The sequence below is a fragment of the Microtus pennsylvanicus genome, chromosome 18, assembly GCF_037038515.1.
Source record: "Microtus pennsylvanicus isolate mMicPen1 chromosome 18, mMicPen1.hap1, whole genome shotgun sequence".
NCBI classification, from domain to species: domain Eukaryota; kingdom Metazoa; phylum Chordata; class Mammalia; order Rodentia; family Cricetidae; genus Microtus; species Microtus pennsylvanicus.
The window spans coordinates 14669501-14695288 of record NC_134596.1 but is presented as its reverse complement, the minus strand read 5'-3'; the positions used below and the strand labels follow the sequence as shown (position 1 = coordinate 14695288).

The window sequence follows — 25788 nt, the reverse complement described above, 5'->3', positions numbered from 1 at the left end:
TCTCCCTACACCTTAAAGTACCAGTTTTCATAGGGATTTGGGTATTACATGATCCTAGGAGTTTGTATTTTTTGTGAATTTTTTCAATTCAAACGATTTGCTGCACCAGGCTCTTCAATGTGACACATAGTTAGGAACTACATTTTTAAGTGTAATCAGACTGGTTTTACCTTTTAATTCTATGAACTTATGACCATTTAATGTCATTATTGACCTGATTTTATTTGGTATTTTATTACGTATTTTCTCTGACTTTTTGTGTTCATTTTTTCCTGTAAAGTCAAATTAACTATAATGCGTTTATTATGAGTAACCTATCTTAGCTGTATCTCTTTGAATTAATTTTTAGTTGCGTTAGGAAAGCTAGGTATGGCGGCAAACGCCTTTAATCCCAGCACTTGGGAGGCAGAGGCAGGATGATCTCTGAGTTTGGGACCAGCATGGTCTACAGAGTGAGTTCCAGGGTTACACAGAGAAATCCTATCTTGAAAACAAACAAAAAGGAATTATGGTAGCCTTCCTAATTTACCACCCACAAAGGGTTAGTTTTGTGCTACCCTCGTGTATGACTTGTGAAGCTCTCGGGGCAATCGCTGCTTTCACTCATTTTGCAATTGCTACCACAGAGAAGACCTGTGAGGATGCATTGCTGTCTTCACCCTCCAGCTCCCCATCCGCCCTCCCTCAGTTCGATCGCTCTGGACTCCACTCGCCGAGTCTGGGAGTGCAGTCGCGGGGATCGGCTGGGAATGCCTGCAGCGCGGTGCTCGGGCGGACTGCCGCCTCTGTGCCCGCTCGTGCGCCTCTTCGGCTGGTTCCGCTGCAGTGACTTCAGAGGCGTCTGAGAGAGTCAGCGTCCTCTTTTTAAGAAGAATGGTTCTAGGAAGGGCCTGGAAGTAAGTGCAGCTCGGTCCTCGTGAGGCAAGGATCACGGAGCCTGCGCGGAGCTGCAGGACAACCCTGATCTGTTTTCAAGCTCAGGGTTCTCTTTCCAAAAGTTGCCATTCAGTTGTCCCCCGACCCCGTTAATGCGTGAAAATGTTTTTAATTTATGTATTTTATGTTGTAGGGAGAAGAAATTGAACGAATACCTACACCAAATGTTACTTCACTTTGCATTAGTTCAAGGCGAGAGTAAAAGTAAACCTTTGGGGTCCTTCACCCGGGGTGGCCACTGTCTTGTCTGATGAGGTGGTAGCAGGCACCTTTTATTAATTCAAGCCAAGGGAGTAAAAGTAAGACACTGCGACCCTTAACCTGAGATTACCCGAATTTTCTTGGCCTCCCACTTTTTCTGATAGTCGTGATGTCACAAGGGAAATCACCTGTCCAAAAAAGACCCCGTAGAAGCTTATCTACCAACAAAACTACAAAAAGCCCATCTCCTTCTATTATTTCATATTTTAACAATGCCCCACCTGCTAAACTTGCATGTTCAATTTGTCATAAAATGGTGCCTAGGTACGACCTAATTCGGCACCTTGATGAGTCCTGTGCTAACGACGGTGACTTCGTTCAGGTTGAGCCTGCACAGTCTGGTTTAACGAATCCAACTGTGTCCAGGTCAGATTTATCCAGTATTGCATTAGAAGACATGACACCTCAGAAGTTGTCACCACCAAAGAGAAGTTTAATCCCTGCCCGATGTGGTTCAAAACTGGGCACCCAACAGCAGACCAGTCCCTACTTCAAAGATGCTCCGGTGTGCAAAAATCAAAGTGGGCTTCAAAGTCAGAGTGTGGAAATTGCGTCTTTGGGGAGTCTGTCGTCTAAATTGTCCAGCAAGTACCTAAAGGTTAAAAAATCACAGTATGAGAAGGAGGGACTAGCCAGTCATTGTCCACGGCGTTCTCTGTCCACAACCGGCACCAGCCTTCTTGTTAACTCTTCTGAGGTGGAGGACAGAGATGAGATGTTGAGCGGTTCTCAAAAGGAAAACCGCTTTTCTTGTGCATCTCTAGAGGAAGAGGATGCTTCTGAACAGATGGTAGAGAGCCGTAAAATAATAATAGGAGATGAAAGCCAAAAAGCACCCTGCGGGGAGTCAGCCCGCACGCCCGCATCTTCGGATCACGGGCCCACATTATTTTCATTAGATTTAATTCTTGAAAATAACCGAAAGTCGGCTTCAGGAGACAGTGTTGTGAAGCCAGAGGATGCCAGAGGGGTAAGTGGTGGGGGTGCTGCACAGCTTGAGGCGTGCAGCTGCGAAGAGGCCGAAGTGACTGTTGAGATTCCCACGCCAGCGTCTGCTAAGGAGGTGGAATCAAACATGCCCAGGGATACTTCTCCAGGGAATAACAGCCAGGAGCTTAGGGAAGGTGGGAGTGCCTTACAGCGACAAATTCTGATGGAGGGATCCGGTTGTGATGGTCCCAGGGAGACCACTCAACCCTCACCGAGCCACCCCTACTACCTGCGGAGCTTCTTGGTGGTGCTGCAGGCTATCCGGGAGAATGAAGAGGACATGAGGCTCTTTGATGACCAGGAGAAGGGGATCATAACCAAGTTTTACCAGTTGTCAGGTATCCTCGGCCTGTTCGCTTTGGAAGTTTTCTTCCTTATCGGATTTGGGTGGGAGGAGTGTAATGACCACGAGGAGCCACTGTGGGAATATTGTGGGACTCGGCCTCTTACAAGGTCTGTGTCAAGAATAGGCCCATTGAAAACAGATTCTTATGCCTGGTGATGTCACTGTGCAAGCAGTACTTCAATTATGAGAGCAGTGGTTTTCTTCTTTTTTTTTTCCCTTGGTTTTTCGAGACAGGGTTTCTCTGTAATCCTGGCTGCCCTGGAATTTGCTTTGTAGATCAGACCGGCCTGAACTGGCCTGCCTCTCTGCCTCCCAAGTGCTGGGATTAAGGTGCGCCCGGCTTATTGCAGTTTTATTTCTTATATGTCTGCTTTGATAGTGGTAAAGCGATGTCCAGTGTCCAGATTTAAAAAACAAACAAAAAGTTACAGGTCTGGCACTGATCAGTCTATCTGTCCTGTGATCAATTTCTTGTTGTCTGCAAGGACAGTGAAATCCTCAGATGGGGGTGGAGGTTGTGAGCTGCCACAGCAGATCAGGTTCCCCACTGAAGTTGTTACGGTGATGAGTCAAGTTGAGGTGTGGAACAAACAGAAGAAACACAAGCCTGAATTGGTGCATAAAAACACCAGTTTGTTGCTTGGATGCTTGGCAGTCAGTGGTGGCTCCGTGCTGGTAGTGCAGGTTTGATGCAAAAGCCACTCTTGTGTGACTGTCACTGTTAGTCCCAAGCCGTGAAGTTTCTGGAGTTTGGTAAGAAGAGCTGCTTTGGTGGCCACGCTGTCTTCTAATGATGTGTGGCCATATTGGGGCATTAAAATCCAAGAAAAAATCCTCACCATTACTACAGAATCTTCCCGGTAACACACTGGTGTTGTTTTAGAATATGCAAACAGTAGTTCTATTAGCTCAGTTACGTCCACAGCTTCTGTCTGTTTGTGTGCTTCTCACCAGAAGATGGACGTGATGACTTAATAGCGTTCACTGACTCCTATCCAGAGTGGTCAGTAGTTCTATTAGCTCAGTTACGTCCACAGCTTCTGTCTGTTTGTGTGCTTCTCACCAGAAGATGGACGTGATGACTTAATAGCGTTCACTGACTCCTATCCAGAGTGGTCGGGATTCTCTGGTGGGTTCTGACTGTTCGAATGTGACTTCCTGAGTAGTTGGTAGCTCTGCTTCTCCAAAACCTAGAAGTAGGAACAGTTTGAGTCAAGCAGTAGTGGTATACACTTTTAATCCCAGCTCTTGGGAGGCAGAAGCAGATGGATCTCTGTTCCAGGATAGCCAGGGTTACACAGAGAAACCCTGTCTCAAAAAAACCAAACCAAAACAACAACAACAAAAAAAGAAATAGGAATAGTTTGCCCAAGGCAAGTCCAACAGATTCTTGTGTGCTGCTCTCTATGGAGAACAATATACAACATGTCTTTTTTTGCTTCTTGATTTATTCATTAAGATTTTGTCTTTCTGGGGCTGGAGAGATGGCTCAGTGGTTAAGAGCATTGCCTGCTCTTCCAAAGGTCCTGAGTTCAATACCCAGCAACCACATGGTGGCTCACAACCATCTGTAATTAGGTCTGGTGCCCTCTTCTGGTCTGCAGACACACACACACACACACAGACAGAATATTGTATACATAATAAATAAATAAATATTAAAAAAAAAGAAAAGAAAAATATTAAAAAAAAAAGATTTTGTCTTTCTGAGGGAGGGTCTCATGTAGCTCAAGCTCTCTGTAGTTGAAGATGATTTTGATCCTCCTGCCTCCACCTCTGGAGTGCTGGGATCACAGGTGTTTGGCATCATGCCTGCCCATGTACAGTGTATCTTAGGTAAAATTGCTGCTAATTTCTGTTTCCTTAAAGGAAAGAAACGTTGAAATTTCAAGAAATGTAACAGTTGGTAGAAATTTAAAGATAATCCAGGTATTAAGGAAGCACCAAATGGGTTAATTAAGTAGGTTTGCATAGATTAAAACTAGGCATTTGGGGAAGAAATCCAGACTTTTTAAAATCAAAACTAGAATAATGTATATTTTCTTTTCTTTTCTTTTTTTTTTTTTGGTTTTTCAAGACAGGGTTTTTCTGCAGCTTTGGAGCCTGTCCTGGAACTAGCTCTTGTAGACTAGGCTGGCCTCGAACTCCCAGAGATCCACCTGCCTCTGCCTCCCGAGTGCTGGGATTAAAGGCGTGTGCCACCACCGCCCGGCTATTTTCTTAATTAAGGCTTCTACCTCTGATAAAAACACCATGAGCAAAAGAAACTTGGGGAAGAAAGAGTTTATTTTAGCTTACACTTCTGTATCACAGTTCATCACTGAAGGAAGTCAGGACAGAAACTCAAACAGGGCAGAACCTGAAGGCAGGAGCTGATGCAGAGGTCATGAAGGATTGCTGCTTACTGGCTTATTCTTAATGGCTTGCTTGCTTCCTTTTTTGTTTGTTGTTTCTTTGTTTTTTGTTTTTTCAAGAAAGGATTTTTCTGTAGCTTTGGTTCCTGTCCTGGAACTAGCTCTTGTAGACCAGGCTGGCCTCGAACTCACAGAGCTGTGCCTGCCTCTGCCTCCCGAGTGCTGGGATTAAAGGCGTGCGCCACCACCACCCGACTCAGCCTATTTTTTTTAAAAGCACTCCAGGACCATTGCCCCAGGGGTGGCACCGCCCAGAGCTGGGCCTTCCCACATCAATAATTAATCATCAGTCAAGAAAATGCAGCACAGCACTGACCAATGGGGGGACGTTCTCTTTCAGTTGAAGTTCTCCCTTCTAACGTGAGTCCAGCATGTATCAGATTGACGTAAAACTACCCAGCACATGTGCTAACCTAAAAGCAGGGAACAAAACAACCAGAATCTGAGCAGAGCTTCTCTGAAGAGCGGACATGTTGCATTAAAAAGTCGGGGAATTTGATTTTAGAAATTCTAATTTGGCCAGCATTCATTGACAACATGTCTAAGGAATCTGTGTGTTTTCGAGAAGGAAGTTACTATTTTTTGCTCTTTTTCTGAACTTTATTGCAGCTAGTGGTCAGAAGTTGTATGTAAGGCTCTTTCAGCGTAAACTAACATGGATTAAGATGAGTAAACTGGAGTATGACGAGATCGCCTCAGACTTAACGCCTGTGGTTGAGGAACTAAAGGACTCGGGCTTCCTACAGACAGGTATGGCGAGGGGGAGGCACGGAGAGGAAAACGGAATTTGAGTGGGATTTCTATGACAATGTCAGGGTGGTGCCATCTCCTGATCCGTGGCTGCTAAGTACTGATTGCTTTAAAAAAAAAAAAAGTGTAGAAGCTGTTAGTTTAGGGCAACAGGTTGTCATGTGACTTAAGACTGTCCTGATGGTTCTTGGGTGAAGGTGGCTAGGGCGTGACAGGCGGACTACAGTTGCTTTCCTGGGGCAAGTGTAGTAGTCTCTGGGAGATGGAATAATAGGGGTCTTTCCTCTTGAGCTCTTGTCTTCCAGGGAGAACTTGACTCTTCTTGATCCCCATTCCCCCTCTCTGACAAAATGAAGCCAGCTGGGATGAAATAAGTTTCTCTAAAAACATCTGTCCCCACCATGCCCGCACAGACCACCTCTGTATGTTGATAAAGACACATGGCTGGGTCCGATTCAGCCTGGTGTGGAATCTGGGGTACACTGTAGCAGAAGAATGCTGGAGCCCTGAGCCCATGAGAGGCTTTCCATGGTATCTGGGGTACACCACAGCAGATGCTGGAGCCCAGAGAACGTGTAAGGTTTTCCATGGTATCTGGGGTACACCACAGCAGATGCTGGAGCCCTAAGACTGTGTAAGGCTTTCCATGGTATCTGGGGTACACCACAGCAGATGCTGGAGCCCAGAGAACATGTGAGGCTTTCTATGGTATCTGGGGTACACCACAGCAGATGCTGGAGCCCGGAGACCGTGTGAGGCTTTCTATGGTATCTGGGGTACACCACACAGGATGCTGGAGCCCGGAGACCGTGTGAGGCTTTCTATGGTATCTGGAGTACACCACACAGGATGCTGGAGCCCTGAGGCATGATTGGCTTTCCATGGTATCTGGGGTACACCACAGCAGATGCTGGATCCCTAAGACCGTGTAAGGTTTTCCATGGTATCTGGGGTACACCACAGCAGATGCTGGAGCCCTAAAACCGTGTAAGTTTTTCCATGGTATCTTGGGTACACCACAGCAGATGCTGGAGCCCGGAGACCGTGTGAGGCTTTCTATGGTATCTGGGGTACACCACAGCAGATGCTGGAGCCCGGAGACCGTGTGAGGCTTTCTATGGTATCTGGGGTACACCACACAGGATGCTGGAGCCCTGAGGCGTGATTGGCTTTCCACTCTGCATCATGCGCTAAAGGACTGAGTGGAGAAGAGCTGATGGTCACTTTCCCCTGTGACCTACTTTGGAGAGGACCCTCACAGGCCACACATGAGAAGGATGGAGAGTGTACCCCAGTAATGTTTGTTCATTGTTTGTTGTCTAGAGTGGGTTTCTTTGGTTTTTGTTCATTTATTTTTTGTTTTTTGAGACAGGGTTTCTTTGTGTAGCCCTGCTGTCCTGGAACTCACTATGTTGACCAGACAGGCCTTAAACTCACAAAGATCTACCTGCCGCTGCCTTCCAGGTGTTGGGATTAAAGGTGTGTGTCACCACCACCTGGTTGTTGTCTGTAGTCTTCAATGGGAAGAGTTTGGTGAACTCTTGGGAGACTCGTGCTTTGTTTTGCAAAACTTACTGCAGTTTCTATAGAGAAATTTTATTTTATTTTCATCTAGCTAATTCTCTTCTTTCCCTAAGTAAATAATGTTAGATAATAGAAAACTCTATAAAACTACTTTTAACTTTTGGTTGTTGTTAACTGTTTCAGAATCTGAGTTGCAAGAACTCTCTGATGTACTTGAACTCCTTTCTGCTCCTGAACTGAAAGCCCTGGCCAAAACCTTCCACTTGGTGAGTCCCGCTGGGCAGAAGCAGCAGCTGGTAGATGCCCTTCTCAAACTGGCCAGACAGCGCTCAGTCTGCACTTGGAGCAAGACTCAGTCTGGAGTCAGAGCGGCGATTTTAAAAAGGTGTGTGGCCATTGTATTGGTGAAAACATTTGCTTTGTCTGGACTGCTTCCCACTCTCCAAGTCACCAGGCAGATGGAAACTTGAGCCGGGCAGTGGTGGTGCACACCTTTAACCTCAGCACTCGGGAGGGAAGAGAGAGAGAGAGAGAGAGAGAGAGAGAGAGAGAGAGAGAGAGAGAGAATTGCTAATGCCAAAGAGGCAATACATTCTTGTATGAGTTTCCCTGGTGTTTTGAGGGTTCATGGCCGTGGTACACCCTGCATATCTATGGCTGGGACAGAAAGCACCATTACCGAGTAAAAACCACAGAAACCTTTGGAGATACAAACATTCAATCCTTTTCCTCCATGTGCTAAGTGAGGCTCTGAGCTCCAGAAAGGCTAAGTAGTGTCACAGAGAGTCACACACACACAGTGTCACACAGCAGGGGTGACAAGTTTGCTGCAGTGTAGAACCGTGGCTGCTCATTCTCCTTATTTGAGCTGAGAATAATTTGCAGACTATGCCCATATACCGAAAGGCTAGAGAGTTGATTCTGTGGTGTTCTATTTTAGAGCTAAAGACTTGGCTGGACGGTCCCTGCGAGTCTGTAAAGGCCCCAGGGCTGTGTTCTCCCGCATCTTGCTGCTGTTTTCGTTGACTGATTCCCTGGAAGACGAAGACGCTGGGGGTCAAGGTCAGCTTTCTACGGTGCTGTTGGTCAACCTGGGCCGAATGGAATTCCCTCGCTACACAGTCAGTCGGAAGACCCAGATCTTCAGGGACAGAGAGGACCTCATCAGGTGGGGTCACACTAAGTCACTGGGATATCTGTGCATATTTTAAAATGCAGTAAGAGCTCTCTCGCCAGCCAATACAGTCATTTTTTAAGTTTTTGGGGTTTATCATCCTTAGCCTTCCTCACGGTCTTTCTGCATCTACAGGAAGAATGCAGACGAGCACTTGGACTAAGGCTGCCAAGTCCGTGAGTTTTGAGTTAAAGCTACAAAGATTTTCACTAGGTTCTGATCCTGAGTAGCTGTGCAGGAGCACTTTTTATGAGACAGACAGAGAGATTCCAACAGCCCTGCCTTGTGAGTGTGCTGGGGTGAATAAGGCAGGTGTGTTTTCCCAGACCAGACCTATGAGAGCCTGTGGTTAGGATCACGTGTGTGGTGACTTAGACCTTGGAGTTTACACAGCACATCATGGATTAAAACATCAACTTGATCAGAATGGACTTTGATTGCAAAAAAAAAAAAAAATGGTATAGGTCTTAAAGAAAGAAAAAGAACTTTTTTTTTTTTGCCTTTTTGTTTTTAGGTGGCCTTTTTCTTGCCTCTGTAGCCTAGGCTGGCCTGGTAGTCACAGTCCTCTTGCCCTATACTCTTGACCCCCCAACTGTTGGTTATTTGGTTGTGCACACAACCATACTGTTGTACTTCCTTTCAAAAAAGAAGAAGTGACATCAATCAGAAAAAATGAGTTTCCTGGCATGTCCCTTTTGGTTATTGACTTAAGACTTATAAGTCAAACTTCAGCAGAACTGACTCAGACCTTTGCTTTGGGGAACATTAAGTAGTGTTTAGAACACTCATGTTCTAGCTGAAGTCACTGGAATTATTGAATCAAATCAGTGTTGATAGAAACCAATATTAGCACATCTTGCCTCAGCTTCAGGACCTTTGATGTCTTGCTTGTGTTCATTTGGAGTGAGTCTCTAGCCAGGTCTTCCGTCCTGAGGACTCGCCCCGCTCCAGGTGTCTCCTGTCTTTTGTGGGTTTTCCTCTTTGTGGTCTGCGTACCCTGATCCACCTTCCAGGCTCCCTGGACTCGGGACTGTGAACTTGCTCTGTCACGGTAGCCTCATCTGTGATTCTTTTACAGGTGTCTGAGCACATGGGAAGTACTTAGAGTCTGGCCTCTGTGCCGTGCCACATACATGCTGGTTAGTGCTATAAATGTCATCGCTACCCTTAGAGCAAAGGGATTACCTTTTAGTTTTATGGTTGACCGAACCACAGGTGGCAAGCTCATAAGAGAGGGGACTCATGTTTTTCCTGCCAAGCACCTATGCTATAATGAAGTAATTAAAATTCCATTGTTGGGAATGAAATCATCAGGCTTGGTTGACCTCTGGAAGTGCCATGTAACACAATACCTGACCTGAGAGCCTTTTGCCTCCTGCTGCACTCAAGATAAGCAGACCTCAGTTATCCAGGGAAACTGTGTGGAGTGCACGGAGCCTCCTATGCCCTAGGTAGGGGGTGTCTGGAGTTATAGCAGGAGGTAAGGTTGCTGCCTTCACAGGTACCACTCACTGGACAGATAACAAGCAGGGAAATTACAGTGTGTGGAAACGAGGTGACAGGGCTGTAGAGCTGTCTCAGCAGCTAAGAGCCGTTGCTTCTCTTGCAGAGAGAACTTAGCTCGGTTCCTAGTATCTTCATGACTTCGCACAGCCGTCTGTCACCCCAGCGCCAGGGGATCTGATGTGTTACTCTCCCCTGGTGTCTGTGGGCATCAGGTAGACATGCAATGCATTTACGTACGCATAGGCAACATACAAATAAAATAAAAGTAATAAATCCTTTTTTTTTTTTAAGTGATATGGCCATTGAGAGAGAGGTAGGCTGCACAAGTTCTGCTTTATATGTAGTGTCGGGGATTGGCCCTGGATAGTTGACATCTGAAACAAGACATACCAATGGAAAGGCAGCCAGGCCTGGACCAGGCCGTGCATTCAGCAATAAGGTAAACTGAGGCATGGAAGGGTTGATTGTGTTGGAGAAACACAGAAGGCTTCTGGCGTAAGCTCTGGGGAGCGGCCGTGTAAGGACAAGCTTCAGGGACCCAGAGGATGCTTGACTTTCGTGAGATGGGGCACAGCCTGGATCTTCCCAGTATTGGGAACCCCCTGAAGCAGCCTGTGGAGGAGCAGAAGTCAGGGAGGACCAGGAGAGCTGAGGAAGGCTAGTCTGACTTTGGTTGGTGGTCTGGGTGATGATGGTGACATATGGACCGGGTGGTGGCAGTGGACACAGGTGAGTATATCAGTTTGAAAGCAGAAATGACTTGATCATTATTGGATATAAGGAAGCATATAGGAGTAGATGGAGCTGGCTCTGGTGTTCTCTTGAGGTGATGGTGTCATTGTGAGATGAAAATAGGAGAGGAAAATGAGACTACTGTCAAGACGGGGCAGGGCGCAGGATGTAGGGTACCACTAGCTGCCTGGTAGATGCTGTTCTATGTTACCCTTGACTAGCTGTAAGGGCAAGGCAGTTCTGCAGGATTTTTTGTTTTGTTTAGTTTGGGTTTTTTTTTTTTCTAAGCAGGGTTTCTCTGTGTGACAGCCCTGACTGTCCTGGAACTCACTCTCTATAGACCAGGCTGACCTTGAGCTCAGCAGAGATCTGCCTGCCTCTGCCTCCAGAGCACTGGGATTAAGATTAAAGGCCAGCTTATAGGAAACAAAGATAGTACCTAGTACTCGCTCAAAACTGGTCTTGAATCAAGTAGGACCCGTTAGCTCCTTCTGTGATTCCTTCTGCAGAAGTCAGGGCCTTGGGCACAGACAAAGAGCAAGCCAGTTCTTGACCCAGCTGAACAGGGCATGCCAAGAAAGCTGGACTGACTGTTTCTGGATGAATATGCAGGCCGGGCCATGAGGACAAAGTATTTGGTTTTTTGTTTTTTTGTTTTTGTTTTTTGAGACAGGGTTTCTCTGTAGCTTTGGAATCTGTCCTGGCACTAGCTCTTGTAGACCAGGCTGGCCTTGAACTCATAGAGATCCACCTGCCGCCTCTGCCTCCCTACTGCTGGGATTAAAGGTGTGCGCCACCACCACCTGACAAAGAGTATCTGTGACCAACGTGTTGTGCAGGTCATAAGGACCAAGAGCACTGTGGCCAACACTTCCTAGGCTGCCCCTGAGCTTGCTGTGAGCCTGAGGATGACCTTGGAGCTCTGAGTCTCTTGTTTTGATGTGTGGCCACAACTGGTTTATTCAGTGCCGAGGATCAAACCTAGGGCTTCGTGTGAGGCAGGTGAGGTGCTCTAATCAGTGAGCTACAGCCCCTGACCATGTTTTTTTGTGTCCTTCTTGACCTTGGATTGTCTTACAGCATACCATAAATAATCGTGTCTATGGCAGCGGTTCTCAATCTGTGGGTCATGACCATCAGAAAACACATATTTCTGATGGTCTTAGAAATCCCCAACCATAAGTTTATTTTCATTGCGACATGTTTTCTTGTTAACGTTAGTATATTGCACACTTTTCTTTTCTTCTCCACAGCACAATGAGTGTGCTCTCATAGTATTTCAGAGTCACGTGTCAATGATTTTCATATCTCAGGGAGTGATGAGGTCACATTTCTTCCACTAAATAGTTCATAAAATTTCCTCATCGCTGTCTCCCCTGTCATTCTGTTGGCAGTGTCCCAGTGGCACCTCTGACTACTGCATTGCTTACTGTGTTCTACTGACATCTTGCCACAATTCTGAAGTCAGTTACAGATTAACTTGGTGAATGAGTGAATGCCGGCACCCAGGAGTACTGATCTGATCACTGTTTATACAGCGGGGCGAGCTTTGTGATCTCCCGATGCAAATGCTGGTGTTTTCCTAGTAGGCCCTGAATCAGTCACGGCCATTTTGAACAGTGGGGGAGAGCTTTATTAAATTATTACTCAGATCCAACTTAAGTATACCTCACTTTTTTGTGTGGTTTTTTTTTGTTTGTTTTGTTTTGTTTGTTTGTTTGTTTTTGAAGCAGGTAACCTTAGCTAGCCTGGAACTCACTTTGTAGACCCGAAACTTAAAGATCCACCCATCCTCTGCTTCTGCTTCCCAGTGCTGGGATTGAAGGCAGCACCACCATGTCCAGCACATCCCTCCCACACGCATGACCGTAAACCCAGTGGCCTGGATGTGAGAAGTGTCATGGAAGGACTCCCCGGCTGACCTGCACGGCCTTTTCCCTAGATACGCAGCTGCGGCACACATGCTGAGTGACATTTCGGCTGCCATGGCCAGTGGGAACTGGGAAGAAGCTAAGGAGCTTTCTCGGAGTGCAAAAAGGGACTGGGACCAACTGAAGAGCCATCCGTCCCTCAGGTGAGTGCTGTGTGTTTTCTTTTCTTTTTTTTTTTTTTTTCCAGTGTTGAGGGTGGAAGCCATGAGGTGAGATCAGTGCTCGAGGAAGGTGGCGAGAGTAGAAGGTAATGGCGGAGGCTATGAGGAAGATACATTATACCTGTGCGTGAAACCATCAGTAAACTAGGAATATTAAAAACAAGAAGAAAAAGCAAGGTGGAGAAGGGTTGAGGAAGACACCCAGGGTCAACTTCTGGTCTCCTCATGCCCAGGACCTGCACATACTTAAACACAGACATACACACTTCCCTGCGCTGGCCAGTTTTGTTTCAACTTGACCCAAGCTAGAGTCATCTTTGAAGAGGGAGCCTTCAAAGCCTCCGTAAGATCAGGCTGCAGGCAGGCCTGTAGGCATTTTCTTAATTAGTGATTGATGGAGGAGGGCCCAGCCCATTGCAGGTGGTGCCATCCCTGGGCTGGTGGTCCTGGGTTCTGTAAGAAAGCAGGCTGAGCAAGCCAGTAAGCAGTGTTAAGTAAAAAATAGTAAAAATGGGCAGCTCCGCCAGTGCAAGAAACCCAATTAGGTCAAATCAAACCAAATCAAAATGCCCATCGTTTTATTAAGATGCTTTCGGGTGGCTGAACACATGGCTGGGAGACAGGAAAGCAGGGAGCCTATGCAGACCCGAAAACCAAGTGTTTCTCCTCTGGGAGCCCACTTAAATACCCTGTGGGAGTGGTCCTGACCCTCCCCAGGAAGGGGTCAGGACCTGGCATGCTGGGATTTGGAGTCCAGACCAATACAACTCCCAGGTCAGGGAGGCTGGAATGGATGCCAGCGGCTGGGGCTATGCCTCCAGCTTCACGAGCAGCTCCATTCCATGCCCTCTACATCGTCTCCTCTCTCCAGGTTCCAGCCCTGCTTGAGCTCCTGACCTGACTTCAGTGGTCTGGAAACGTAAACCAAACAAACCCTTTCCTCCCCAAGTTGCTTTTGGTCATGATGTTTCATCATAGCAACAGTAAACCTGAGACACTGCCCGGAATAGAAACGAATTAAAAACAAAACAAAAAAACAAACCCACAAGCGAGGTGAATAATATTTAAAGAGGTGGATGTTCAACTTGATTATTGTGATTACAGTGTGGGCATATGGTGTCACACTCCACTGCTTACGCAGTTTGCGTGTTTATATGTCAGTTACAAAATGAACTTAATTTTAAGTAGTTGCAGCAGTTTATGCAGAAAGGTAAAAGTAGAATCTGTTTTTAAATAATGTTTAAAGAGGGTTCAGCCCACCCTTTGTTGCGGCTCTCAGGCAGTTTGAAGGCTTGTCTGTGTTGTGGGTGGGGTTTAAATGCTGACCTCAGTAAAAATCTCATTAGGTGTTCTCATCTCACCCCGTTGAGTGTCCGGGCAGGAGCTTGGCTGTGATGATGTGAGTTTGTGCTGAGGGAAATTGCACACGCAACTCAGCATATCGGAATATGTCGTTTTAAAGATCGGGATTCAGTGTTCAATCCCTTGTTACAATTCTCCGACAAGCCAGTTATTAAACCGTGGGCATGCGTTGTTGTTTCAGACACCACGAGGCCTTGCCACTCTTTCTGCGCTGCTTTACCGTTGGGTGGATTTACACAAGGATTTTCTCTCGGGCTGTTGAAATACTGGAGCGACTTCGCAAGTACGAGGTTAGCGTCCCCCTCCGCCCTTCACTGATAGGACTGGGACATGCACGGAGTGGAAACTTCTGGGGCTCTCCGTGTTTCCCACTCTCTCATCAGCGCTGTTGAAGGCTGTTTACTAAAGGCACCTGCTTCCCTGGTTTGGGGGAAGTAAGAAAGCTGTTGCCAGCAGCCGTTTTGTTTATAATGTGGTGAGCGGGTGTACTGGGAAGGCTTGGTGGTGGTCATGGGCAGGGCCTGCTAGGAACCCGGACAGTCTTCCCTGGCTACAGATCTCCGTGAAAGGCTCTAGTTACCCTAGGTCTTGTGGGTAAGAAGCTCATGCCTTTTGTCACCTGCCATGTGCTGTCTGGAGGTAGTTGATAGTCACAAATTAGAGACTTGGTCACAGCCTTAGATTAGGATTAAGAAATTGGCAGAGTTCCCTTTTATCATGTCACTCTGTATGGACAAATGATATTTTACAAAGAGGAAGATCCATGGACTTGATGTGACATCTGTCATTCTAAAGCCTTTAATGCTCAAAGTATGCATTATAGTTAACAAGATTTAAAGGTAAAGCAAAGTTAAGGAAAATAGAATAATACAAACTGGAAGCCGGTTCACTTACCTTAAAACGATACCTTTGAAATGGTAAGATGGCTTTCTTTGGCGATTGCTGGGATGGGGGAGGAGGAGAAGCAAGGACGCAGGTCCCTTGTTTCTGCATCCTCTAGGGGCGGGGCGGGGTAGGCACAGTCTCTGTGCGCAATTCCTGCTTGATGTGTTGTATTTGTGTAACTGTGTGATGTGTTGTATGTGATGTGTTGTATTTGTGTAACTATGTGATGTGTTGTATTTGTGTAACTATGTGATGTGTTGTATTTGTGTAACTATGTGAAGATGTGTTGTATTTGTGTAACTATGTGATGTGTTGTATTTATGTAACTGTGTGATGTGTTGTATTTGTGTAACTATGTGATGTGTTGTATTTGTGTAACTATGTGATGTGTTGTATTTGTGTAACTGTGTGATGTGTTGTATTTGTGTAACTATGTGATGTGTTGTATTTGTGTAACTATGTGAAGATGTGTTGTATTTGTGTAACTGTGTGATGTGTTGTATTTGTGTAACTGTGTGATGTGTTGTATTTGTGTAACTGTGTAAAGATGTGTTGTATTTGTGTAACTGTGTAAAGTTGTGTTGTATTTGTGTAACTGTGTGATGTGTTGTATTTGTGTAACTGTGTGAAGATGTGTTGCATTTGTTGCATTTACCTTGCTTGCCTATGGCACCTGATTGGTCTAAATAAAAACCTGAATGACCAATAGCAAGGGAGGAGGTAAAGGCAGAACTTCCGGGCAGGGGGAGAAGTAGGAGGAGAAAGTTAGGCTTGAAATAAGAAAGAAAAGGAGATGACAGTGAGACACTAGGGGCAGCTAGGTAGCCAGACAGGGCGGAAGGAGAGTAGAACATTAGAATGAAAGAAAGGCTAAAAAGCCCCGAGGCAAAATGTGTATGAATAGAAGCAAGTTAAAAAGTTTAGAAGAGCTAGTGGGACAAGCCTCAGCTAAAGGAGAGCATTCATAATCAACTATAAGTCTCTGTGTCCTCATTTGGGAGCTGGTCCCCCCCAAATAATTCCAACTACAGACTTCTCTCCCTTCCCGTATCCCCTTAATCTTCTCGCCTACTTGACAGCCTACCTCAAATCTCAGTGGGTCTGGGGCCTGCTGGGTTCCCAGTGTCAGTGCCTGCCAGTACCAGCCACTGCTTGACTGCCAGGGTCCTCAGGGGCCTTGAGCTGCCAGAGGGGACTTGGTGGAGACTTGTGGCTGCTCCCAGACCTCCGAGGGCTCAGCACCAGCCACCAGGCAGGGACCGGGGGTCAAGTACAGATGCCCGAGCAGTTGGGTGGTCATGCAGGAGAACATGGTGAACATTGACCTTCATTGTGAACGGACCTTACCAGCTCTGTTGACTTCTGACTATAATTAGAGTCAGTGCTTCTAGCATTTAACAACCTTTCTTTGTATTGCTGCCATAGGAAGCCGTGGAGGAACTGGAAAATCTCCTGTCTCAGAAAATCTACTGTCCTGACAGCAGAGGGCGCTGGTGGGATCGCCTGGCTCTGAACTTGCACCAGCACCTGAAGCGCCCGGAAGCGGTAAGCAGTGGGCAGCAACAGCAGCCAGAGCCTGTTTGACTTGAAAGTGGTTTTGAAATGGCAGGCCCTGGGGATGGAACTGAGAGCCTCACAGGTACCTAAATAAGCACCCTGCCCCCAGCTGCCACAGCCTAGGAAAACTCTTTCCTTTAGCTGACTTGTTTGTTTATTTTCTGGTCAGGGGCAGTTTCACTAGGTCTGGCTGTCCAGGAACTCACCATGTAGACCAGGCTGGTTTGGAGCACACAGAGATCTGTTTGCAGCTGCTTCCCTAGTACTGATATTAAAGGCATGCACCACCATGTCTGGTTTATTTTTATTTTAGTTAAAATACAATTGCATCGCTTCTTCCTTTCCTTTTTCTCTCTTATTAATCTATGGTTCTGTGAAAATAATTAAAGTATGATTTTTATTACTATTGATGTATTTCTATATAATACATGGAAAAGTTCTCTAGATAAAACAAAAATTTTCAAATATTTAATTTTTATCAAAACATTAGAAACATGTGGCAATGAAATAAAAACTTAATAAATGAAAAGGAATTCTAAATGTAATTAGAAGATTATTTTTCCTTTTGTTAGTATTCTTTGGGTGGATTCTTCCAACCCTACCCCCTACCCCAAAATAGCAATAGCAGGGCTGATTCTAACACTAGCATGAGGTAGAAGCAGGAGCCGTCTGTCTGCTCTGACTGGGAGGGGAAGGGGTTGACAGTGGACTCCAGGAAGTGGAATGAAGGAACGGGAGGATCAGGTGTGTCTCAGCTCTTACAGGTCCATAGTCCCCCCTTCCCCGCATCCACCATCCCTCACACCCCCATCCCTCCACCCACCTCCCACCTACCATATCCCCATCCCCCTCTTCCCCTTTTCCCTCTCCCTTTCTCTTCTCAGACTGATTTGATGGTCTGTGACTGGAATTGGTGAGAACTGATGATTTTGTTAACTTGTTGCTCCCTGCTTCTAGAAACAAAGGCTGATGGGAGGCAGTCTCTTCCTTATCTCTCTTTGTCTCTCTGTGCTTCTGCGGGGCTTTTGACCTCACCTTTGGAACAGGGCACTTTCTCTGGCAGACCCCAGGGATCTTGGGGACTTAAAATACGTAGATTCTGTCACTGATGTGCCTGAGTAGGGTGGAGCCTTTGAGGCCACTGCCTCTGAGCCAGGAGAGTAACAGTGACTCTTTGTGTGACTGCCTGCGGGTTCCCTCCCTGACTGTCCCCTTTCCAGCCCTGTGTCTGAACTGAATGGAGGGGACTGTGCTCAGGGAGGGTTTGTTTTTCCATTGGTACATTAAGTGAATCGGGGATAAAGGGGTGGAAAAAATGGCCCACAGAATGCAAAAGTATGATGTAGTATTTTTACTGCTTTTTACTAAAGCCATGCCTTGTTACCTCGGGTGCCCATGACAAGGCCAACAGAAGCTATGTTGAGGCTGAAAGAACAAGGCAGGGTGGTTGCAGGCCCAGAACCCAGGATGGGAGAGTGCATGTATCTGTGCCACCTTTGCCTTTCATTGAAGTTATGGCCAAAGATGTTCCTGACTCCCCCAATCCCCGCTTGTTCACAGTTCTCAGAACGCTTGCCTGTGGTCAGAGGCAGACAGGTTGCTGAACTTAGCGTTCTTTGGTGCTACGTTCAAGTTGTTTTTTTTTTTAACTTTGTCCAGTAGCTCACTGCCATACACACAGCCCTTGTTATCCTGTCCCCTCATCTTAGTCTTCTGTGTGTTATAGGACACAAGCTGCCGGTGTAGCCAGTGCCAGCCCCTGGGAAGAGATGGAGCCGCACTGGCCATCCTTGCCCATGCCAGACCCCTCTTGCCTGGTGTCTCTGCAGGGGCAGAGAGTGCTGCAGTGTCTGATCACCCTTCTTGACTCCTTTAGACCCCATTAGTTCCTCGAGGCCTGAGCTTTTCACTCATTCTTTAGGTTTTTTTTTTTAAGTGTTTCTTTAAATTTTAAAATCCTAGTGTGTGTGTGTCCCGTTTACGACCATGTGTATGTGAGTGCTACCGCATGCATGTGGAGGTCAGGGGACAACCTCAGGTAGTGGATCTCAGCTTGCACCTTGTCCGAGACAGAGCATCCAGCTCACCGCAGCATGCACCAGCCTGGCTGGCCCTTGAGCTCAGGACATTCTCCTGTTTCCCATCTTGGTGGAGGAACACTAGGATTACAAATGAACGGTCAGTGCTGCGCCCTGCTTCCCCTGGGTTCTGTGGATGCAAATTCCAGTTCTCATACTGGGCAGCAGGCGCTTTACCCAGGAGCCATCTCTCCTGGCTCCTGCCGATGGATGCTAATAAGTCTGACTCTTTTAACCTTCTCCCAGCAATCTGGTTGGCTACCCTCATAGCCCAGGCTCCTGGTTTGTTTGACTCGGTGCTTGCTTCCAAGTTCCATCATTATTCCAGTGTGTCGTGACTTCTTTGGTTGTCATGGATGATGCTGTGGCATGCGCAGACCAACGTGTATTTGTCCGGTCCTGTGAAGGGTGTTCGAGTTCCCTCTGCCCTTCGGCTGCTATGAACACTGTTGCCATGGCTATGGGTGTGCCATACTTCTTGAGTGCCTGTTTTTAATTCTTTAGGGATGTACCTAGCAACGAATCCGCTAGCTCCTGTGGCATTTTTATGTGTGACTCTTTAAAAAAGCTGCCAAACTGTTGTTCACAGACTTCCCTCCATTTTTATATTCCCACTAGTAAGAAACGAGGGCTCTGGTTTTTCCACATCCTTACCAACACTGGTTATTTTTCTGCCTTTCTGAGATCTTAGTAGATGAGGAATGATGTCTTTCTAGAGCTTTCATATTTCGACTTAGCTTTGAAGAACCTAGAAAATATGAACCATAGGTTCTTCTTCCTGTGAGTAGGGAATCTCGCCCGGCTCTGTGGTCTCACTTGCCCCTGAGAATCACTGTGTTCCTTGCTCTGGTGTACCATCCTGTTTCTGGAGAGAAGCCCCTTTTCTGGCTGTCCTCAGGACTCCAGCCTTTTCTTCCACCATGAGACCCATGGGGAAATGTCAGTTTCTTGGTGCCTACTGTCTCAGTAGTCTGACAGAGGAAGGGAAGGGCACAAATGTCTCCCTAGAATGCGTTTGCTCCTTCCAGGTGGTTCTACTTTGGTCACGTGAGTGATCAAATGACTTTGTTTGGGGTTATGGTTAAAGCCACCAGAGTGAGCTAAGAAGATAGCTTGTATTTCTCCAAGCACTGTTTGCCCACTTACTAAAATGGCATAATTAGTTGTGAGATTTCTCCTCAGACTAAATCAACAGCTGCTGCCTTCAGGACTTGGGGGAGCCTGACACGTGACCTGTTAATTGCCAGGCAATTAGATGCATCAGCGAAGGCCTGGCAGACCCAGAAGTGAGGACAGGACACCGGCTGTCACTCTACCAGCGAGCTGTGCGCCTGAGAGAATCTCCAAGCTGCAAAAAATACAAGCACCTCCTCAGCCAGCTGCCAGAAATTGCTGTAGAAGATGTTAAGCATGTAGGTGTCCTTTGGGTGAATTTTGCTTAGTTTTAGTTAAGCCCTGGCCACATCCCCAGTGCCCCTTTGGGTGTCCTCGATTTAAACATATTTACTTAGATTCTTCTGAGTGGAGGCCCCTGGGAATCTTTTCAGTACATTCTTCCTCTTGAACTCAGAATGTCCTGATTCTCATCTGGAATGGTGATATCAGCATGGTATCCATTTCATTACATGTAGCACGATTAATAAAAATCCAGAGACAGATATTGGGGTTCAACCTGAAAGTCAGAAAAGCAAAACAGCCAGCCACTGACTCTTGCCTCTACCTCAAGTCCAAAAATGGCCATCCTGCCTTCAGTAATCTTAGAATGAGACTGAGAGCTGGCTCCTCCCTTTTTATAATTCCTCCCTAGTTCTGGGATTAAAGGTGCCCACCACTACCGCCTGATTTCTGTGGCAAACTAGTGTGGCTACCAGGATTAAAGGTGTGTGCCACCACTGCCTGGTCTGTGAGGCTGATCAGTGTGGTGTTTACTCTCTGATCTTCAGGCAAGCTTTATTTATTAAAATACAAATGAAATGCCAGTGCAATTATATGCTCTCCTCTCTGATACCTCTGGGCTACCCCATATGGCCACGCCAGAGCTGGGTGACAGAACTGCTGAGTAAGAACTTGAGCCTCTGTCGCCTTTGCCTGGTCCTCTGGGGGCCGTTTAGATGCTCTTCAGAGGCTGGCACAGTCCCATCCTTCTGAGTGTTCCAGGGTGGGTCACCTACCATTCATTCTGCTCTGCAGGAGCAGGCAGGTTTTCAGAGGTTTCCACTGAAGCAAGGCCAATCAAGGTATGTCTGGTTTTGTTTTTAAGACAAAGTCTCACTATGTAGCCTGGGCTGGCCTGGAACTCCCTGTATAGACCAGACTAACCTCAAACACACAGAAACCCACCTGCTTCTGCCTCCTGATTGCTGGCACTAAAGGTATGCACCCCATGCCCGACTTTGATGAGTGCTTTTTGCCATCATTCTAGGTGACCATCACAGGCAGGCTGTGCCCTCAGCATGGAATGGGCAAGTCAGTGTTTGTCGTCGAGACTGGAGACGCCACCAACCCCACCACAATCCTATGCTCTGTGGAGGAGCTGGCCCTGGACTACTATAGGCGAAGCGGCTTTGACCAGGGTAAGCCAAGCAGTGTCTCCTATGGCCCAGCGAGGCGGCCAAGCAGCAAATGCAAGGAGTGTTGTGGGGTGCATTGCTAGTGGGTTGCTCTCCTCTCTGACCTCAGTAGAAGCCACAGCTGGCCAGAGGTGTGTGAGAAACAATGCTGTTTTTTGTTGCGGGTCCCCTTGCTGTTTTGACGGTGCTGCTCTCTGCTGGCTCTGAGGACGGTGCACCGGTAGGGTGGCTGGAGTAAGGAGACTGTTTCTGCTACCAGGCTGGGAGTGGGTAGAAATGATAAGAACAAAGGTTTGCCCTGAAAGGGACTGTCTGGCAGTGACACTGTCCTTGAGGCCCGGGGCCAGTGCAGATAGTTGAGGTTAGGAGGTCACCAGTGTGAGGAGCTAGAAAGACGCACTCAGGGGCCATGAGGAAGAACAGCGACTTTGAATTCCTTTTGAAATAAGCTGCACACCAGACCCGAGGGAGGACCTGTGTCACACTGGGACCTTGTTTCGTCTTCACTTTCAGAGACTGGGGCTCTTCACACCCCTGGCCCCCCGCCTTTGGCAGAGAGACCTCCAAGTGAATCTGTGGCACCATTAATGGAGGCAAAGACAGGGAGAGAACACAGCACTGCTTCTCTCTGCGCCCCTCCTCTCTGCAGCCCTGCAGAGGCTCCCATTCCCTTTTTCCTGGTGGCGGAGGGCGGTGTGCATGCACTCGTTGGAGGTGTGGTCCAGTAGAAGGCAGGCAGTCTCGTGCATCTGTGAGACTTCCTACCTCGATCTGATACTTCTCTATCTCTAAACTAGAAATTCAGTGGGACCAAGGGTCCGGGTTGCCGCAGCGGTTTGGGATTTTTGTAGGTTTCATTCATAGGCCAACCTTCTGAAATGCTCACAGCCTACAGGAAAGGAATTGTAGCTTCTCAGAACACAGGTCTCAGAGCTGGGAGCCTAGTGGTCTCGGCAGCCGCTGCAGGGTAGGAAGAGGATGCTGAAGGGCCGTGCTAGTCCGCTCATTGGATGTGAATGTCCAGTGAAACTTCGGCAGCGTGTTAACCAACACAGAACTGAGATTTCATACATGTGACAGCCACAGCAGAAGCTGCACACCTATAACAGCCTGGACCCTGAGACCTGTGGCTGCACTTCCTCTCACAGTCTCTCCCCTCTGCTTTGTCACTGGAGAGTGAGGCCACCTGACCTCTCCCTGTGCCCATGCTGTAGGGTTACTAGTGAGAAACGGCTCCAGTACCGTGAGGAGGTGGTGGTGTGTGGGTCTTGGTGAGCTGGGCTGTGCAGACAGGGTTTATGGCATGGGGTTTCTTCCTATTGAGAGTTGGCATGACCCTCCTCATCTCTCCTGCTCACAGGGAGGGGTCGACATGAGCCTCCTCATCTCTCCTGCTCACAGGGAGGGGTCGACATGAGCCTCCTCATCTCTCCTGCTCACGGGGAGGGGTCGACATGAGCCTCCTCATCTCTCCTGCTCACGGGGAGGGGTCGACTTGAGCCTCCTCATCTCTCCTGCTCACGGGGAGGGGTCATGCTCTAGGGGAGAACTGCTGAAGACTTGGACAATGCAGCGAGCCCAAACGGCTTAGAAATCAAAGAACAGGATGGAAATTCCAGGCCCTAGATGATGTCACAGGAGACATGTAAACTGTCCCATTTAGTGGCTAGAGGAAGGTCAGTTATGAATGAAACACAGAAAAAATGCTTCCAATTAAGCCAGGAGCCCGAGAAGCAGTCGACAACTCTTTTTCCAGATGTTTTAAATTATAAAGATATTTTTATTTTCATAAGATGTTTTATCTGTATCAGACGTTTTAAATTTACATTACATTCTAATATGTTAGAAGATTGATGTGGCCACAGTGAGCCAATTTACTACCAGGCTTCATTCTAGAGGGGGTTTGTGTAGAGGCCATTTCAAACCCTCCAGGGTAAGCTATTTCTGAATAACGCAGGAAGATTATACCAGAAATGACCGCAGTGAGAATTGAGAGCGTAGCCAAGGTCGGGAATGATTCTGACCTCCGCGTCAGTGACCGAGTAATAGTCACTCGGGGACAGGAACCTGGAAGTTAGGCCCAGCATTCTCCCAGCCGGTCAGAGTCTGGATCCCGGTAGCGGGAGGACTTGCTGCAGCCAGGTGGAGCAAGCTGTGTTCACTCTGTCCTTATGTATCACAGAAACAGGCCAGTGGGCCAGGAGCCAGAACTGAGAGGGAGCAAGAACAGCCCAGCACAGCTCTGGAGCTCAGGGTGGAGGAGCATGGCCACTGGATGCAGCCACCGCCTCCCTTTCCTTCCCCCTCCCCCGTGCAGCCAGTGAGCAGGAGGCCAGCTTGTAGGCTCCTGAACACCTCACCCATGGTGCTGTCTCCCTCTCCCTCCCCCCTTCCCGTGCACCTGGTGAGCAGCTTGTAGGCTCCCGAACACCTCACCCATGCCGCCCGCCGTCTTCCCCAAGCTCTCTGTGAGCTTTATTGCCAGTGTGAACATGACAGGAAGGCAGAGAGATGGCCACCTAGCTGCCCTCCTTGGTTGGGGTGTGTAGCTGTGCAGTCACCCGACTTGGAGAGAGGAGCTGGTTGAGTCAGGACTCAGAGAGACACAGGTCTGGAGGCTATGCCAAGACATTCATCGCTCTCCAGACCCTGCTGCTGACTTGCAGTGACCCTAGGACCTAACCATTCCCTGAGGTTGTCTCCCAGTGATTGTGTGTTCAGCACGAGCACGGCATTGGAACCAGGTGGTCTTTCCAGCTGGCAGTTTCTGAGAAGCCTTGCATATCAGGAACACCGAGTTAACCTCATCAGGCCAAAGCGGCTTAAAGAATGAGTGGCCCAAGGGAATGGAAAGAGTACGGGGGTGGGGGGGGGGGAGTCTAAGGCTGCCAGCTGCCCCAAATGCCTGGCCTCCTCTATTGTCAGTCCTGCTGGGAAAACGGTTCTTGTAGATCGCCAAGGGCCTGAGCCAGAGCCAACTTGTGAATTTTGCACCCAGCCTAGTTTGCCCACTACTTTAGAACTTCAGCAGAGGGAGGGAACCTGCTTTGTTAAAGAAAGCCTGACCCTCTGGCTGTCCGTCAATATTGAGAGCCACTGCTTTGTGACTTTCCAGTCTTGTGAAGTTTTCTCCTTCAATGAAGCTTCTGTATGCAAGGAGTATAGTGTGAAGAATGAATTAGAAGTAGCATGAAAATAGCATGTTCTTCAGAATCAACCATAGCATGAAAATAGCATGTTCTTCAGAATCAACCATAGCATGAAAATAGCATGTTCTTCAGAATCAACCATAGCATGAAAACAGCATGTTCTTCAGAATCAATGTTTCAATTATTTTCCTAAAAAAGAATTCACATTAGGTCATCATGATAGCCCTCTTTTGTTTTTGTTTTGGTTTGAGACTGGTTTCTTTGTGTAGTCCTGGCTGTCCTGGAACTCACCACGTAGACCTAGCTGACCTCAAACTCAAAGATCCGCCTGCCTCTGCCTCCTGAGTGCTGGGATTAAAGGTGCGCGCCACCATGCCCAGCCATCGTGATATTCTTGAACAAGCAGATAAAACGAGTCTTCTTCCTCCTTGTGTGACTTTGTTGTAGGGATCCATGGGGAAGGATCCACCTTCAGCACCCTGTGTGGCCTCCTGCTATGGGATATCATCTTCATGGACGGGATACCAGATGTCTTCAGAAACGCCTATCAGGTGACCCGCTAACACCACCCATGCCCCCCGGGGCCTCTCCTGTGCATGCATACATGCCCGTGCTTCATGCCCACCGGCACCAGGGTCTGAAGCCAGCAGCAACCTGGCCTCGTGGTGACTTTGGGATCTATCCACAGGGGCGCTAATTGCATGGGAAAGGGCCTTTTATTTTGAAAGAGGAACTAGTAGCTTTTAACCCCAACCCGAGTGTCCCTTCAACATTACGTTTTGAACTTTGAGAGTACCCAGCACCCTCAGCCGAGCGCCTGTTCTGGCAGCACCCAGCCAGTGGCTCACACAATCCACTCGCACTAGCTGCAGCTCTACCAGTTCGATTTAAATGATCACTAAAATTCCAGGATGAGAGCTTACAAGCTTACATGTATCTGATATTTTCACTCATTTCCTCTGAAGAAAACACTGTGCCAGCCAGCTGGCTAACTTCCAGATCCGTGGGACTTGAGCGTCCCTGCCTGAGTGTCCTTCCCAGGCACGTTAGGGAGGTTTCTTTCCTCTTCCACACAGGCATCTCCACTGGATTTGTGCACAGACAGCTTCTTCTCGAGCAGGAAGCAGGCCCTGGAAGCCAGGCTGCAGCTGATCCACAGCGCCCCTGCTGCGAGCCTGCGGGCCTTGGTGACAGAGGCGTGGCAGGCCCAGCAAGGCAGAGTGGCTGCCCTGGTCAGCTGGGACCGCTTCTCTTCCCTTCAGCAAGCTCAGGTAATACTTGCCTGCAGTCTGGTCAGTCATCCCTCCTCAGTGCTGGCTGCATTTGGGCAATTATATCAAAATGCACAGAGATGTGTGTGTGTGTGGTGATACTCAGCCCCCAAGCCCAGAGGCCACTGTCAGTGATAGACACGTGGGGACATTCAGAAACCTCCAGTTTGATGCCTTTCCCACGTCCTTTG

The 25788-nt window shown here is 47.7% G+C and overlaps 1 protein-coding gene across 2 annotated transcripts in view; it reads left to right on the top strand.

Annotated features, from left to right (window-relative positions):
* Positions 1 to 766: 766 nt before the first annotated feature.
* The window catches only part of Fan1 (FANCD2 and FANCI associated nuclease 1), a 28313-nt gene continuing 3291 nt past the window's right edge, over positions 767 to 25788 (top strand). The window contains exons 1-12 of one of the 2 annotated variants that reach the window (XM_075952523.1): positions 767 to 896; positions 1070 to 2525; positions 5557 to 5697; positions 7405 to 7606; positions 8162 to 8389; positions 12576 to 12707; positions 14269 to 14377; positions 16398 to 16517; positions 19855 to 20019; positions 21030 to 21180; positions 24774 to 24877; positions 25403 to 25597. In XM_075952523.1, the coding sequence (XP_075808638.1) occupies positions 1307 to 2525; positions 5557 to 5697; positions 7405 to 7606; positions 8162 to 8389; positions 12576 to 12707; positions 14269 to 14377; positions 16398 to 16517; positions 19855 to 20019; positions 21030 to 21180; positions 24774 to 24877; positions 25403 to 25597 (2766 nt within the window). In that variant the 5' untranslated portion in view covers positions 767 to 896; positions 1070 to 1306. The other variant, XM_075952525.1, reaches the window with a different exon arrangement.